At 41.9% G+C, this 17447-nt stretch overlaps 1 protein-coding gene across 7 annotated transcripts in view; it reads right to left on the reverse strand.

The window, feature by feature from the left end:
- Window positions 1–4161: 4161 nt before the first annotated feature.
- Window positions 4162–17447, reverse strand: part of TLE3 (TLE family member 3, transcriptional corepressor) — a 59609-nt gene continuing 46323 nt past the window's right edge. For 4 of the 7 annotated variants that reach the window (XM_072615400.1, XM_072615391.1, XM_072615372.1 and 1 more), the window contains exons 13-20: window positions 16300–16493; window positions 14747–14823; window positions 13169–13418; window positions 12296–12543; window positions 10545–10692; window positions 8708–8858; window positions 7239–7315; window positions 4162–6113 (exon numbers count right to left, since the gene is read on the reverse strand). In XM_072615400.1, the coding sequence (XP_072471501.1) occupies window positions 6006–6113; window positions 7239–7315; window positions 8708–8858; window positions 10545–10692; window positions 12296–12543; window positions 13169–13418; window positions 14747–14823; window positions 16300–16493 (1253 nt within the window). In that variant the 3' untranslated portion in view covers window positions 4162–6005. The remainder of the gene's footprint in view (window positions 6114–7238; window positions 7316–8707; window positions 8859–10544; window positions 10693–12295; window positions 12544–13168; window positions 13419–14746; window positions 14824–16299; window positions 16494–17447) is intronic. The other 3 variants (XM_072615411.1, XM_072615408.1, XM_072615383.1) reach the window with 1 other exon arrangement.

Here is a 17447-nt window from a genome sequence, read left to right on the forward strand (position 1 = left end):
AAGACTTTCTGCCACTTTCCCCAATGTTTAAACTAAAGGCTGATCTCCTTCCTGAAAGGTAAAAGTGCTGGAGGGTTGCTCAATCACTCTCCAGACTCCTTTAAATAACTGAAGGGCTTTGAGATAAATGTAAAGTGTAGTACTTGATGCTTTCATACTTTAAGTAGGAAAGGAAGATCCAAAAGCAGGGAAAGGAGGGAAAAATCAGTAGGCATCTGTTCATTTCTTGTATAACAAATACAGTAGTGCTGTTAACTAGTACAATGTCTGTTACATAGTAAGCACTTAATAAATGTTTGATTGATTGATCTGAGCGTACTGGGTGAAGGGAGAGGAGGAGCACAGAAAAGTAAGGCTGTATGTGCCCAAGCCTCACCCCTGCTCTCTTTCCTTTGGGACAGAGAGAAGTCACTTTTTATTTCTCTCAACCTCAGCTTTCTGATACATGAGAAAGTTGAACTAGATTATAGCACATAGCTTTAGAGTTAGAAGGGACCTAGCATCTAGAATAGAGTAGTTCAAAGGTCTCTTCCACAGTATTGCCAAGGGATGATGCCCTTCAACCAAGAACTTTTCAAGTTTCTCCCTTCCCTTCATCCTAATTACCAACCCAGATGGTAGTCGTTAATTGGGCTGGGCCATCCAATCCTTGCTGGGTGATCAACTTTGACAAAAAATATCCAGAAAATACAGTTAAGGTTACTTGATCCTTTTGAGATATGAACCCACATCTCTGACTTTATTCACACCACCCTCAAACCTCCTAGGATAGGGTTGAGTACAAAGTAGATGCTCCATATGTTTGTAGACTGATTGGTTTGCTCTGGAGGGAAAGGGGGGGAATGAACAGGGAGCCTGGATGGGGGAGGGCCAAGGCAAGATAGAGGTATCACCATCTCAAATGTTCTTTCCAAACTGGTAGTATCTGAACAGGATACACAACAAGGTTCTACTCAAGTCACTTTGCAGAAGTGTGTGTGTGAGAACTAGGCCAGCCCCAGACAGTCCACAGGCTCCGACTATGTGTTCGCACCAAGCCTATGTTTAGAATCAGAAACAGTTTACAAACATCTGTCACAGGAACAGTAAAAAGGTTAGCAGTCTTTCTTCAACATCTAATTCCAGGTCAGAGAGAATAGAAGAAACTAGAAAGAAGAGGGGGCAAAAGGGAGAGAATAAAGAGAAACCTGAGACAGGGCCAGTTTCTGCATTTGCCTCTATCAGGTATGTTCCAGCAGTCCCAGATGTATAGATGTCATTATGACACTAAGACCCCAGAGTCAGGCAAAAGAGGATAGAATAACTGGCTCCTGCCCCATGTCTGCCCACCTCCCCCACCATGGCATTTGGGATGATGATGCCTCCCAACTTGGATGAGCCAATTGCCACTCATAAAAAGAGATCTATTAATGAATGACCACATAAGTAAGAATTAGCAATACTTTTCCCCCGTTTTGAGAGAAATAGGCTGGGAGGAAAAGTTGTGAAATAAGACCAAGAGTTGCCCATCAGTGGGCTGGTACATCTAGGCCCTTTCTGCAAAGTTTTGTGAACTCCTGAGTACAGTTCTCTCCAAAATCTGAGGGTGACACTAAATGAAAATTAATTTAAAAAGAAACCTAATTTTAATTTAATCATTGCACAGAAGAGCTTTAGCTGCATTTATATATCATATGCATGAGCAAAGGACTACACTTGTGAATTTTCAATTTCAGATGTTACCAATATTCCCTTAGAGGTCAGACATTTATTTTCTTTCTCTTTTGTACATGTGCACACAGAAAACCCTATTAGCTGCACTTAAATACTGAACCAAAAGTCAGTTGAGGCCAAGGGACCTGGATCAAAGCTCTAGTTCTACAATCTTAGTTTTCCAGGCCACAGTTTCCTCAAATATAAATTGAAAAGTCTAGACAAGACAACAGAACCCAATGTGAATGACTCGTACTCCAAATCCCAGAGAGCTATGAGATCAGTCTCTTCAGAGCTCATTTTGGTGGCCTGTTCCTCAGTTGGTGAGTCATGCAGTCAGCCCCTAGGATGTGGCAAATAGGGCAATTAACCTGAAGCTCATGATTTGGGGAGCCCCATGTCAGGGGTCAAGGGGTTAGGAAGCAAGCCAGTGGCTCAAGATGTCATGGGGGAGGCAAGAGTAACTGCGGGAACTAGTCCTAAAGGAGACCCAAGATATTACTTATGCTTGGAGAAAACATGGACAATGCCTCCCCACCTTTCCTTCCTCCTACAGGCCATCCAAATTGCACATTTCTTTTGTAGATATGGCTTCTTTTCCCCTTTGAGACCCCCAAAGGCAAAAACACCTCAGACAACTCCAATCCAACTTGATGAGGGAAGTGGGGAAGGATGGATGGTAGGGTCAAGTTTTAGCCCCTGAAGACTGATCTTGACAGCCATATAGAGTTGCGTTGGGTGGCAGGTGCTACCCCATAAAATGGCTCTAGTTTTTACTGGAGAGGAGAGGGGAGGAGAGAGGAGAGGACATCTAGGTAAGAGACTATATAATTTTAGACATTATATTACATTAATATTATAGAGACATATTAGGATATCAGATAGACATTAATATCATAATATAGAGACAGATGTAGTGATGGAGAGAAGCACCATAGGTAAGCCATCATATACAGAAGATATGACATCCATGTATGCGTGTGCATAGTGTGCATAGATGAGAGTGAGAGAGCAGAGTTCTTCCTCCTATCACTAAGTATTTCAACTAATGGTTAGGGTGATCTTTGCCTGACCCAGTAAGATACTAAATAGAATTAGAAGTGACATAATCCTCTCTCTGAGAGGTAAAAGGGCCTCTTCCAGTCAATTTGGGTTTCTAACTCTAGCTTCAACACAGACAGATAGCACAATGACAGGCAACCTCTAACAAGTCTTTACATACATGTAGCACTTCAGTCTCCTATTCAAGCTTCTGAATATTTCTGAGGTAGGCAGACAGGCAGGAACTGAGTTAGCTAGGTGACACATTATCCAGAGCACTGGTGTGAGATTCAGAATATTGCCTTAGGCACTTAATAGCTGTGGGATTCTGAGCAAGTCACTTAAGTGCTCTATGCCTTAGTTTCTCCACTTGTAAAATGAGGTGGTTGCACATGATAGTCCCTAAGGTTGTCTTCTAGTCCTAAATTTGATTCTATGATTATCGATGGATAAGGAAATTAAACCTAAGGACATGATCACCTCAAAATCATAAAGCAAATTGGTAGCGAGTAGGGATTAATGCATCCTGCCTGGTTGCCTGAGTCGGGTAAGCCACCTGTTCCCCACATTTCTGTTCCCTGGGATGTCTTTTCCTTTTTTGGCCCTAGATCCTCTTCCTGAAGGCCCCCCTGGCACTCATAGCTTGGCCTTGTACAGTACTGGTTACCATGGCTATTAACACATCCTCCTTCTAGTACTTTTGGTCTCTCATAAAGCAACTCTCCCAGAATGCTCCTTCTTAAGCTATTGCCCGTTGTATCAATGAAGGAAGTTGCCCTTTGAAGGACTTGATTTTTTTTTTTAATTTTACAAGTTTATTAAATTGCTTGGCAGAGAGGAAAGCTGAAATTGGTGGCCCACTTCTCCCAAACCTGAGAATTCCTTTTTAAACAACTTGGAGGTTTTGAAGAGCTAAGGCTCGGGTTTCGTTTTGTATTTACATTTAGCTTTTCTTTTCTCTAACCTATGCAGACCCAATTCCCCCAATGCAGATGAGTTATAAACAGCTCCACACAATCTGCTACATACCCACATCCACCTACCACCAATTTTTATGGACAGTCTTTCCAAAGGAAATGAGACCTTTCTTAACTGTCTGTAACTCCAAAGTGTGGGTTTAAGTAGACATGGGTAGTTTAATAATATGAACTTAAAACCACACTCTTTGCCCTAAGAAAACAATCAGATCCACTTCAAGTAGCAGCCAGCCTTCTCACCCTCCATCCAAAGGGTCATAGGAATTAGTGTATGGGACCCAAATTCAGACATCTCTTTACGACAAAGATTATTTCTTAGAGTGGACGATGTGTGTAGAAAATATAATTCAGTGTGAAGGCAGTTTGAGACACCCCTCCCCGACCCGCAATGTTCTGATTTCAAGTACTAACTGGCACACAAGGAATGCAATTAAAACACATCAAACAAACCTTTAAATATTAGACTTTTAAAAATATAAAAACAGCTCATTACAATTACTTCTCATTTTTTCTTTTTTTTTTTGTAAGAGTCAAGTCCCTTCCATCTTCTTCCCTCCCTCATGGCAAACACCATGGAGAGAGAAAAATGGCTAAATATTTGGGATACAGAGAGGCGCAGAAAGAACAGCTCCCCCATACCTCAACAGAGAAAGGTCCGTAACACCCACCTCTTCATTCTTTTTATTATATATAGAATGTTTTGCCCTAGAAAGAACTTTTAAGACAGGTAGTTTTCATCATACCCCACCCCCTAATTCCTTTTGACCAGATTGAATCAAAAATTAAAAAATAATCCATAAAAATGTAGTATAAAAATTCTCTTCCATATGCTACATCACTGGGTGAGCCCCTCCTCTACACAAGGACTCACAATGGCCATTAGCTTCATCTTCTTTAAAAACAAAACAAAACAAAACAAAAATAAAAATAAAAATGAAAAACAACCGAAGCTCCTTTTGGTACAAAAAGTGGCAATAGCAGGCCCAAGTTTCCAATTTCAATCTGTAGGAGCCAGTAACAAAAGTGACCAACTACGAGGGGACGATTGTGACCAAAAGGAAAGTGACCCTTCCATATGTCCCCCCAGAGGCCAATAAATCCCGCCCCCCTTTTGAGAAGTGGAGGAAAGAACAGTGGATGGGAGAGGGTAAGAAGATGCCGTTAAAAAGACCATCCATTCTATTTCTTGATTTTTATTCAAATACAAAAAAAAAAAAAAATTAAAGGGAAAAAAACCCAAACCATACATTAGTTGCGATTTTCTCTGGTAGCTCCCTGAGCTGAGTTTGCTATGCTTCCTTTGAGATTATTCTTTTGATAGGCTGTGTCCAAAGATTAAAAGGGGCTGGAGCAGGCGTTTGCTGGGACTTCCTAGTATCTCCAAAACATCCAAAAAGAAAGAAAAAAAAGCAAAAGACCAAATCCATAGAAAATCGGATTGTTTCTGCTGATGCTCTACTGGTAGCTGGCATCCCGACCCACATCCTGTCAGCCCATACAGTGTTCAAACATTTGACTCACACACTGAACAATTCACATGTACAACAGGAGGAACAATGTTGACCAGTGGATGCCTTTTGTTCAATCTGGTTACCAGCTGTGGGTCCAAAAAGGCTTTTTTTTCCTCCCCAACTGGTCCAGTTCCCCACCCCCAACCCCCTTGCTCCCACGACCCCTCCCCCCCTCCCAGATAGGAACTTCTTTAAAAAAAAAAAAACCACCACCAACAGTGGATTACAGTTACAGCAGACAAAATACACAGCTAGTGTACCCGGTAGGAAGGAGTCTCTTCCTTTTCCCTCTTGTCCAGTCTTATTTATTTGTCCATTATTTACATTTTTCACAAGTCTTGTGCACTGCACAATTGGGGGAAGGGGAGGAAAGCAATCCCCTCGAAGAAAAAAAAAAGGCCATCCACTACAGTGCCACTGAAGCGTAGACAAATGAGAACTGAATAAAAACCAAGTGAAAGAAGGCATGATTTGTGAGGGTTTCCTTGGGTGCCAGAGCTGAAAACATCCAAATAAAACCATTTGCATCATCTGCCAGGATTTTTAAGAGGGGAGGAGGGGAAAAAAAAATCTATCCAAGTTGCTGAAACGTATCAATCCATGCACATTAGTCCCAGACCGTGACGTGGCATATCCCCTCTCCGTTTGCCAGAGAAAAAGGCTCTGAATGCATGACTGCCTACGCTTTCTTCTGTCGACATCCTTCAGTGGGCCCTTACCCACTGCATCGTCAGAGCTGGGGTCTGTTTTTCCCAGAGTTTGACAGCCCTGTTAGAATCCTTGTTTAGTAGATGACCTCATAAACTGTGGCCTTCTTGTCACCAGAGCCTGTTACAATGTATTTGTCATCCGCTGAAATGTCACAACTCAAGACAGATGAGGATTCTTTAGACTGGAGAGAGGAGAAGGAGAACATTAGCAAGGAGGAGAGGAAAAATAAAGAAGGGGGGGAGGGGGAGGAATCAGAAGACTACAGTGTATTTTCTCAGTTGCTCAGTTTCAATGTTGTATCAATTAAGATAAAAGCTGCTCTGGAGCTCCAGTCTCCACCACTGGAAGGAAACTCATGAGTTTTTTAAAATCTACCCAGAAATAGACATAATGCTCTGGAGAGCCAGGTTCACTTCATGCTTTCCCCATAAACACAGCTTCTACCTCCTTTCATAAGGAAATGGGGAGCTCATTAATTAGGAAAAATATGATCTTTACAATTAAGGCAAGAACAAAGAGAGGTTCTCTCTAACAAGTAGTTTCATTTAAAGCAAAAACAAAGTTAGACATAAGAAGACTGCCTTCATCTGAACCAAACTTGTCTAAAACAGTTTTGCTTTGATTTTTAAAGGGCCAAGGCATATCCAAGAATCTTAAGTGCCCATGACAGATGGTCACTACTTGAACCTTTCCTAGTATTGTTCTAGAGCAGGGGGTCCAAGAAATTGGTTAGGGAAAAAAAAATTGTGTGTGTGTGTGTGTGTGTGTGTGTGTGTGTGTGTGTGTGTGTGTATAAAATTAGCCTCTAACTGAAATTATTTCCTTCAATTATGAATATTTTTTAAAATACATTCTAAGAAAAAGTCCACAGATTTAACCAGATTGACAAAAGAGGTCCATGACACATCAAAAATTAAGATCCCCTGTCCAAGAGAATTTCGGGGACAGCTCCAGATAAATGGGGCAGTTAAAGGGCACACTGGGCTGCTGCCTCTCTGCTCTCAAAATCTTTCCGTGGCCTTTGGCCAAGAGAAATGCAATTTTCGCTGTTTATAGGGAAGTCTAATCTGAGGTTCCCTAAGTCAGTACAAACTCCAAAGGGACACTCGTTTAGGGTATGCCAGAGGCAGAAAATTGGGGGAGGGGGAAAGAGGGAAGGTACATTCAAAGAACTTCTCTCTTCCAAAATATCTATGTCCATCAAGTCACCCACAATGGCACTATGTCTCTTAAGCCTGGATCCCTTTTTTGCTCCTGCTGTCATCATACTGACAGGTAGGATGAGGAAGCAGGAGGGCCACCATACCTGGAATATGCTAGCACCATACGGCGTTCTCCAGGCATTGAGAAGATTGTCTTTCCCAGTGCTCACGAACCATTTGCCTAAGTAACAAAAAATGAGAGAAGGGTCAGTTTGTGATCTACTGTCCTTACAGGCAAACTCACACACCTAGCTCCTCCCCAATGCCAGCTCCAGAGGGATCAAATCCCCAATGTGGAGGAAACTTCCCAGGCAAAGTACTTCACAAGGGTATATAAATGACAAAACGAGATATGAAGATATATTCCGCTCTTCCAAAAGAGAAGGCTGACTAGGGATGGCTGTAGAAAAGACAATGTTGAGACTTGGCAGTGATTTTTGGCAAATATATCCATGAATTTTGTTTGTTTATAAATATCAATAAGATCAGCTGGACCAGGTAATTGTGGAAACTGAAAAGGTATGAGTTACCCCTCCTCCTCCCACAAAGTCAGCTGGGTCTGATGCTAAAAAAGAATTTCCATCGGCATCCTGGCCCACAGCATCCACCAAATTTACTTCCTATTTATAGGAAAGAATGTGTATCGTGAAGAGATCATTGACAGCGATCTTTCTAGTCTTAGGCAGGTCTGCAGCTGAGCTATCTGCGACCCCCTTGCCCCAAAGGACACTCCCTTTCTAGGCCTGAGTTTCCATATCCATTAAATGATAGAATCGCTAAGAACCTGACTGTAAAATGCTACGATTTCCTTATGTCGTCACCCTTGTAATGTCATGGGTCCTCTTAGAGAACGAAGGATGAAGGATTCCTCTATGAAAGGTGACGCAAGTTTTTTTGTTAAATTTTTTATTATGAACTTAAACAGAAACATTCCAAATAGATAAAGAACAAAAAAGGATTATACAAGAAACTCTGCACTTCTTTTGCATAGTTTGCAAAAAGTATAAATTAAATACAAGGTAGCAACAAATTACTATTTGTGTCTCCCTCTGAATGTTTTGTTTCCTTTTCTTCTGTATGTTTGTTTTTATTTGTGCTTTTTCCTTTTTAAGTTTGCATTTCCCTGACTTTTTAAGGGTGTGTTATGATTATACATACCCATGAACATGTGTAAACAAACACATGCATGCACACTTTCCAAACAGGAGGTAGCAAGTGTTAAGAGCAAGAAGGAACCTCAAAGGTCAGAGTCCAACCTTTTCATTTACCAGATTAAGAAACTGGGCACCCAAAGTCATACAAACAATAAGTCTCAGAGCTGGGATTTGAACTCAAGTCTTCGGACTCTAATTCTAGTTAGTACTCTCTTAACCGAATCAAGACTATTTAGTCACACAGGTCAAATCAAGCCAATGGTTTGGTTAATGTCATTCAAAGTCTCTTAGCTGAGCCAACACTGTGAGGGTAAGTCTGGTGGGTCAGAAGAAAGAACTGCCCCTCAAAGAACCTCAAAGAGCACTTGGAGGGGTGGAGAAGCCATGACTATGTGACACCCCTCCTCCCCATGTCTTACCGCAGTAGGCAAATTTTAAGGAGAGCACACAGCTCTCATGCAGGTGCAGCTGATATTTATCTGGTTTGGTGTGATGCAACACTTCCACGTTGCTGCTCTCCATGCCCACAGCCAACCACTCACCAGTGGGGCAGTAGCCTAAGGAGAAAATCTTTAAAAGAAAAGAAAAGGTTTCAGCATTGAATATGAATGAGTCTGTCAGCCTCCAACTAGGTCAAAAGGAGTCCCCTTTCACCACAAGTCCCACAAATACTTCCAATCTTATTTTCAAATAACACTTTATATTTGGAACCCCCGTCCTCCACCCCTAAACAGCCATCATTTGCTCAACAGACACCCTTCTTACGTCTTGCACAGCCAAGGTAAGTTTTCTAGTTGATGAGATGTGTGTGTTTATCCTTCATTGCCAAAGAAGACTATGCCATCAGAGAAATGATGACATGACTTGCACTTGACTTTGTTTTGAGTGAGGGAAGGCTGTGAAGGTCACCAGCTCCACTTCTTCTCCAGAACCTCTGAATCCAGTGACCAGATTCATCAGGGTGACTGGAGATGGCCCAGGATAAGGCAATTGGGGTTAAGTGACTTGCCCAAGGTCACACAGCTAGTGAGTGTCAAGTGTCTGGGGTGAAATTTGAACTCAGGTCCTCCTGACTCCTGCACTGGTGCTCTATCCACTGCACTACCTAGCTGCCCCCAGTTGATAGAGATGAGATCTTTAGGTTAAGTTCCTGCTTCCAAGATGATCCCTATCATGACAACTGGTTGAGGTTATGCTCTGACAGATTTAGAGCCACATCATATTCAAGAGGAAAAGGAAGCTATTGCTTAGTCGTGTTTTCTTAAATTTGGAGCATAATGTGAATCTGGCTTTATTTCTACTGCAAAAGGCAGACAGGCCAATGTATGGCAAGAATGGAGGCAGGGCAAGTTTAAGACTCTTCCCCATCCATCAAGGTGACTCACTGAAGCCCAAACTGCAAAACTCAGAACTAGTCCTAAGCCTGTTAGAATCAGAAACAAGATTTGAACCTAAATTCCAAAAGTTTCCCACTGTAATATGCCTAGAGAAAACAAAAGATTATAAGTTACTGGCCCTGACCTTTAAGGAATGCGGATAAGTTCTAGTTACAATTTCATATACATGGGGAACACCATAATATCTGGGTCAAATTATAAGCATCTTAAAGGACAAAGAAGAGATGAATATTGGGCAGAAGTATGCTGTAGTGTACTTCCAATGATGACCTATATTCAAGGAGTGATCAAAGAGAAAGCTATCATCAAGAAAATGTGTGATGGGAGACAAAATGGTCAAATGGTGAGAGGGAGATATTAACACAAGGATAGGTCCAGGTCAAGTGTTTCACTGGTACTCAATAGTTTGATATATACATATTTATACAGGTTCTCTATATACACATTTCCAATTTCCCAGTAATGGTGCTGTCACATGCATGAAGTTTAATGCGTGTGTGTATGTGTGTGACAATGAATCTATGACCACCAGGTCGATCTACCTTTCCCAGCTACCAGTGGACCAACTGACTGGTCTATCTGTTAGCTAACATTTGTACCAAATGGCCAGTCCACCAACAGAGGAAATAGCCACCTCATCAGAGATCACAAATCACTATCTATTCAACTTGTCACCAGTACTAGATTCAATCTGAATGTAACATCATCAGTCTGAAGAAAATGGACACAAATATGTATGATAAACACACAAACATACATAAGAGACAACTTTTAACAGAAGAAGGCTCCAAAGACAGAACTCTTTGTCCACACAAGTTGAGAACCTTGTAAAAACTGCTTGATGGCTTTGGACACTCACCTGGGAAGTGAAATCATGTTGCTGTAGCTGTCTGCCTTCCCTCAGGTCCCAGGATCGGACTGTGTTATCTAAACCACCTGTCCACAACTTGGTGCCATCATGGGAAATATCTATACAGCTGGCGCCATCTGTGTGGCCCTGAAATTGCCTGAAGTGCATGAAGAGAGGAAGAGGAAAGAAATCAGCCTCAGGGATCACATAATGTTAACACTTTGAAGGAAGTTTAGGGGTGATCATGGAATTCAACTTCTTCACTTCACAAATGAAGAACCTAAGGCCCAGAATGGAAGGGACTGGTCCAGATAAGAGAGCTAGAACTCACCAAACCCAGGTTTCCTGATTCTGAGTTTAGTATTTCATTCTACTTTACCACCTGACTAAGTTAGCTTTTGGGACTCCAGGACATGATATCCACTCGAGGCAGTGCATCAGCAAGCATCCACTGCACACAGAAAGCCAGCCCCAAAGACTGTCCATTTCACTTCTGAATAGTTCTAATTTTTAGAAAGCTTTTCCTTACGTTTGAATAATCTCTGCAGATTAGCATCATAGATTTAGAAAGTGAAGGGCTCTGAGGCCATGTAATACAAACTCCCTCACTTTATAGAACAGGATTATGGAAGCCCAGAAAGTTTAAGTGAGTTCACAGGTGGTAAGTAAAGTATATTTTTCTTCAAGAAGAATCTCTCCACGTGAAATCTAAATAGCCTCAGGAAAGGAAGGGAAGGCAAGGGAAGGGGAGGAGAGGAGGGGAGGGGAACAGAGGAAAGGAGGGGAGGACAGGAGAGAGGAGGGGAGGGGAGGAGAGGAGAGGAAAGGAAAGGAATGGGATGCTGTCTGGTCCAGGCTTCACAGAATACACACTTGATAAGGAGGAGGACTAGAAGAGCCTGAACGTGTACAGGCCAGACAGCCAGAGTAAGGGAAAGGTGGTTCCGCAACAAAAAATAAAGAATAAAAGCCTGAACTTCTCAACACAGTATTCAAGTCTCCCCATGACTCAATATGGAGGCCAGCTTATCATTCCAACCTTATTTATTACATACTATTCCCCTATACCAGGGGTTCTTAAATTTGGGACCTCTGAACTTTTTTTAAAAATTGATAATTATATTTCAATATAATTGCTTTCCTTTATGATCCTACACAATTTATTCTATGCATTTTAAATATTATTATGAGAAAGGAGCCACAGGCTTCAGCAGACTGTCAAAGTTGTCCAGGACACAAAAAAAGGTTAAAAACTCTCTGCTTCGGCCAGGCCTGTCTGCTCCATATGCATCCCAGCTTTTGCACCTTGGTATACACCTAAGTGATATCACATATTATTCCTGCCACCTACAATGCCCTTTACCCAATCCACCACCTGACCCCCATCTTGCTGAGCTAAATCCTCAAGCGCTGGCTTAGAGAAATTTCACCTTCTCCAGTGAAACCTTCCCTGACCACCCCAAACTGCCAGAGTACTTTCAATCTCCTCTACATGCAGATTTTATGGTATCTCCTTTCAGTTTTCTTGCACATGGACTTTGTTTCCATAACACTAAATTCCTTCATGCTTTTAGAGTTCCCTACTATAATTCCTTATAAATTAGGTACTCCTTCCCCCTCACCAAAAAAAAAGACTGTATAGTATCTAAAAACTAAGAACCATGTAGTTTTAATAAAGTTTTTTTTTTTTTATTGAGGCTAATGATGTGGGTGATAGAGCCCATCTCTCTATGCCACCACCTTCTAGTTCCTGTCCTTACCTGACCAGGGTTTGGTTGTGAAGGTCCCAAACAGCAATATTGCCATCACTGCAGCAGGAAAAACAAACTTTGGCATCAGGGCTGATGGCCAGGGCATAGCAGGCTGGGGCAGAGGATGTCAGCTCGGCTTTAATTCTAGGTGTTGGTGATGCCAGGTCCCAGATGGTCAGCGTGCTGGCTTCACCACCCACAATGAGCGTGCGACCATCAGGAAGGAGCTTACAGGAGCGGATGTAGTTATCTCGGTTCTGGAGAAAGGAGGGTAGAATATTAGCAGTTTGGGCTCCCCTACTCCAGAATCACAATCTGTAAATATGGAATAGAATTCCCATTCCCTCCGAGAATTCTTTGCTGCTTGTATATGCTTTCCCACCTAACCCTCTACCTTTGCTGTTTACCATTTAATAATCATATTGTAAAAGGCACATGTTTGTCCTCTCTCCTTCACTTCCCCTCTGCAGATTGGAAGGGCCAAATAACAGGCAGCTTTTTTCCAGAATCAAATTAGGAGTTCCTTAAATTGATATTTCTTCTCCTTCCTCCCTCCCTTCTTTCCACATTAAGGACCTGCCTATGTGCTAGAGATTTAAAAATAAAAAAGGGGGAGAAGCACAGTCTCTGACCTCAAGGAGCTTACTGAGGAGATATGCTCAATTTTTGAAGGATGAATAGGATTTGTACAGGAAGAGTACATTCCAAGCTAGAGAGTCATGAACAGAAGTACAGAGACAGGACTAAGTATGATAAGCAGGTGGAGATGATCAGAGTAGAGGGGATTGGATATGGAAAGAAGTTGTACATTCCTAGCAAACAGAAGAGAAAAAAAAATACCCCGCTGGCCACACTAGGCTTATAATCTAAAGATTTCCTTACCAAGCAGTCAAGCTGAGAAATGGGGCTCTTGCTTCCTGGTTGGCTGATGTCCCAGATTTTCACACATCCTTTGCCTCCAGTGTAGACATGCCGGGTAGGGTTGCTGATGGTCACAGCACATACCACTTCCCCATGGCTTAGCGTGTTGATCTGTCTTGCATGCCGAGGAATCCCAGGCCCTGCCAGTGCATCATGGGGAAAGGGGACTGGCTGCATCTGGCCATCAGCACTCACATGGAAGGAATAAGCCCTAAAAGAAGGGGACACCAGGGATATAGGGGTCAGTTCAAGATAAGAAATTGACAACGCCTTATTCCCATTCTTGAATCTAAAAGCCAACAGTGGAAAGCTGCAGATGTTTTCCTTTTTTTTGGTGGGGGGGGGGGGGAGATTATTTCTCTTCTAGGTATTTTTATACAGATACATACATAAATACAACGTGCTGGATGTTTTTCAGCTAAGGTTCAGAAAACTTTTCAACCAGTATGGTAAGAAAGTGATTTTAAACACCCATTCTCAATTAGCTCAGTGTAAGCTATTTATTCACTTTGGGAATTGTCTATTACAGAATTTTTATGCTCCCCCTCTCCCTGTATACTTGTTCCCCATGTTTACCCATTCTTTAAAGGCCAACACAAATGCCAACTCATCCATATAATAAGCTTTCGTTCCAACCTCCCACAAACCCCCATAAGAGGGCTGGTAATGACCTTTTCACCATCCTTTTAGATTTTATGCTTTTGTACTGTTCTAATGCACTTATCATAAAATATCAAACATTATAGTTATTGGTGCTTTTATCTTATTCTCATTCTAGCTTTTACAAACAAAACAAAACACCAAAGCTCTGTGGATAGATCAGAGGTTCCCAAGCTCCGGGGCACCTGGAGGGGAGCTGACCTCTCAGCACTTTTGGAGTCTGGTTTTATTCTGTGAATTTTTCTGGAGCTAAAGAGACAAGCCAAACCCCATGGTCCTTTGATGTCCAGAGAAAGTAAAACTCAGGAAACGAGACTAACAGGCTCCTAAATATCCTACCTCTGCCATCTGGTCTTCTAGGAACAAAAAGGAAAGTCAACACCTAGTCATATCCCTTCTCCTTTTCTTGTCCACAGCTGGGATTTGGAATAGGGGCCATTAGCAGTATTTGGGGCCACATTTTTTAAAATTGCAAAGACATGATGGACGAACAGCAGGAGAGAACCCAAGTTCTAGTCCTACCTGTGTGTGTGTGTGTGTGTGTGTGTGTGTGTGTGTGTGTGTGTATCCCAAATTCTAGTCCTAGCTCTGTGTGTGTGTGTGTGTGTCCCCCAAATTCTAGTCCTAGCTCTGTGTGTGTGTGTATATGTGTGTGTGTCTGTGCATGCGCGTGCATGCAAATCACTTACTTCCTCTTTCAAGTGCTTAGCTTCCTCTATTTTAAAATTATCAGAAGACCTTTAAGGTCCCTCCCTACATCATTAAATCAGTTTGTAATAGGGTGGCCTAGTTTTTCCTAACACTGACTCATGGTACCCTGAACAGCGATCGAATCCCACCCAATGCCCAATGGGATTTGAGTAAGAGCCAGAAGCTTACGGTTTTCCTCCAGGAATGGAAGCAAGGCTTGAGGGCAGTCCAGTAGCCCTCATCGGAGGATGGGGGTCAAAACCAACCTGTGAAACCAACATGATATTAGCCTTCAGTGGAAAATTATACTTCACATTTAAACATTTCAAGTTCTTTTCACATTTGTTACCTGATGGAGCCTCAAAATCACTCTGGAGGCTGGATGGCACAGATGTTAACGTCCCTATTTTGTAAATGGGGAAACTGAGGCCCAGAAAGTTGGTGAACTGCCCAAGGTCATACAGGAAATTAGTAATAAAAGTAAGGCCACAACTTTAGCCCAATGACTTTTCTAGTTAATACCAACTTGCTAAACTAAAAAACACCCATAGAAGAAAAATGATAGCATGTACAAGGGATGTTAACAGATGAGCTGTTGGGAAACCAAGCTCACAAAGCCCTTGCCGCCCCCTTTCACCTTTCCTTCAACATGGCAGAGCCTGGTGCATATCACTGCGTGTATACTCACTCCATGTAAAATGCAAAAGGGAGACAAGAGAACTTCTGTTCTCTAGAGAAATTTCCCTTTCATTCAATCGATAAGCATTTATTAGGCACCTACTCCATATGTCTGGCCTTCTGCTGGACACTAAAGATACAAAGAATGAAGTCTACTTTCTAAGAGCCCAAGCGTCTTCTTCTTCCCTTCTGCCTACCCACATCCACCCCATCCCTCAAGGTCGTGCTCAGGTCTGGCTCTTGCAGGAAGTCTTTCAGGACCACTCCCTACTGTCCTTTCTCCAAATTCCTATAGTACTTACAGTTCCAATACACACTCTAATCCTTATTATTATTCTTCCCAATTATTTTTCATGTCAATAAATATTGTATTTTGTCTCCCCCAAAAGGGACAAGAAACTTCTTGTTGCATTAGCATAAGGGCTAGGCACATTTGACAACTGACTCCTGTTTAAACGAGAAATGTTAAGATCTCCCAAAAGCCTATTTGTCTAATGGCAAACAACATTAATATGATAAATATATACACTGCTTATAATCACAATGTACTTACAGCTTACAAAACATTTTCAAATTCATTATCACATTTCAATAACCTTGTGATATATGGCTATGCACAATTTACAGATGAAGAAATTGAAAGATTATGCTTTGTCCAAAGCAGCATTATTTTAAACACCCTAGACTGAGATCAGGTATATTTTTAAGAGTTGGAGATATCATATTTAAATATACCCCATAAGATATAACCCATTACAAACATATAGATCAATACCTCCAACACAACTTCCAATGTCTCCTAACTCTCCTATTAGACATCTTCTACAATCTAGGGTTCCCACTTTATTTCATCATATAAACCTTGGAACAAGAGGGAATCTTAAGAAGTCACCTTATCTATCTACTGTTTCAGAAGTTCTCCATATGGACATGCTCAATACAATTCTAAGCCCAAACACCATAAGGACTTGAGAATAGCCCAAGGCTAAATAGTGCTCTACCTCAATCAATGTTAGCCCAATAACACCCCATCCCCATCGAAAGGAGCCAAAAGTTCTACGTACAGCTCCAAAGCTCACCATTGGTGATCGACCATAGGCAGCTGCAGCGGCAGCCGCAGCGCTCATTTGAGGCGGGATGTTGTGTAGGCTTGCGTAGGCCCCTGGGCTGGTGAGCGAGCCATTCATCTCATGATGGCCCATCATAGCAAATGGGGTTGCATAGGAGCCGATAGAGATGGGAGTCCGGAGAGTAGATGCTAAACAGAAACAGAAAGTATATATTAGAAGGCTACAGTTCCAAGAAAGTCTACATCTCCCACCTTTTTATAACCATTTTGATAATCTTGTCCCTGAGAGGCAAACTGGCTAGAGAAAGAAACCTGAAATCAGGAACACTTGGATTCAAGCTCATCCTCTCACGTACGCAGGCCATGTTACCATGCAATAAGGATATGAACAGGAGAGCTATTGGAAAACCCAGATCACAGACCTCTTTCCCCACTCTCTTTCACTTCCTCCAATCCTCTCATTTTATAGATAAGGAAACTGAGGCCCAGAGAAGTTTAATTACTTATCCAACGTCAGCATTAAATAATGGCAGAGTTGGGATTAGAACCCAGTTGCAGAAAAGGTGCTGGGCCTGCATAGATGGTTTCCTCACTTGGGAGTTCCCTAAACCAATGAAATCACAGGTCCAGTTCCTTTCCCTGGCTAGATGGCCTCTGTGGTTTCTTTGAGTCTAAGAATCTATGATCTCCCTTTGAAAGTAAGGTATCTTGGATTATCTGGTAGAATCCATTCAACTTCAATCTGTGAGAGACTTTGGAGGTCAGCTGGTTCATTTTATCAATAAGAAAATTAAGGTACAGAAATATGAGACCTACAACTACACAGGGAGTTTTAACTGCCTACTGGAGTCAGAATCTAGCATTTCCAATTCCCATTCTTGTGCTTTTTCTTCCTACAACCCCCTGAATTACAATCCTTTGCACTTGTTGGCATATTCCTAAACTAAGCATTCTGAATTATTTCAATGTGTCCATTTTGGATCTCCAACTAGGGTTCAGGTTGCCCCAGGAACAGAAGCTATGACTACCTTCCTTGGATTTGTTTCAAAGGTACTTAATATATGAGTCACTGTAAACCAAATCAGATGTTAGTTGACCCATGCCTTGAAAAATCCTCACCCATGTCTCTGTCAGGAACACAAG

This window comes from Notamacropus eugenii, chromosome 1 (genome assembly GCF_028372415.1).
Source record: "Notamacropus eugenii isolate mMacEug1 chromosome 1, mMacEug1.pri_v2, whole genome shotgun sequence".
Taxonomy (NCBI): Eukaryota; Metazoa; Chordata; class Mammalia; order Diprotodontia; family Macropodidae; genus Notamacropus; species Notamacropus eugenii.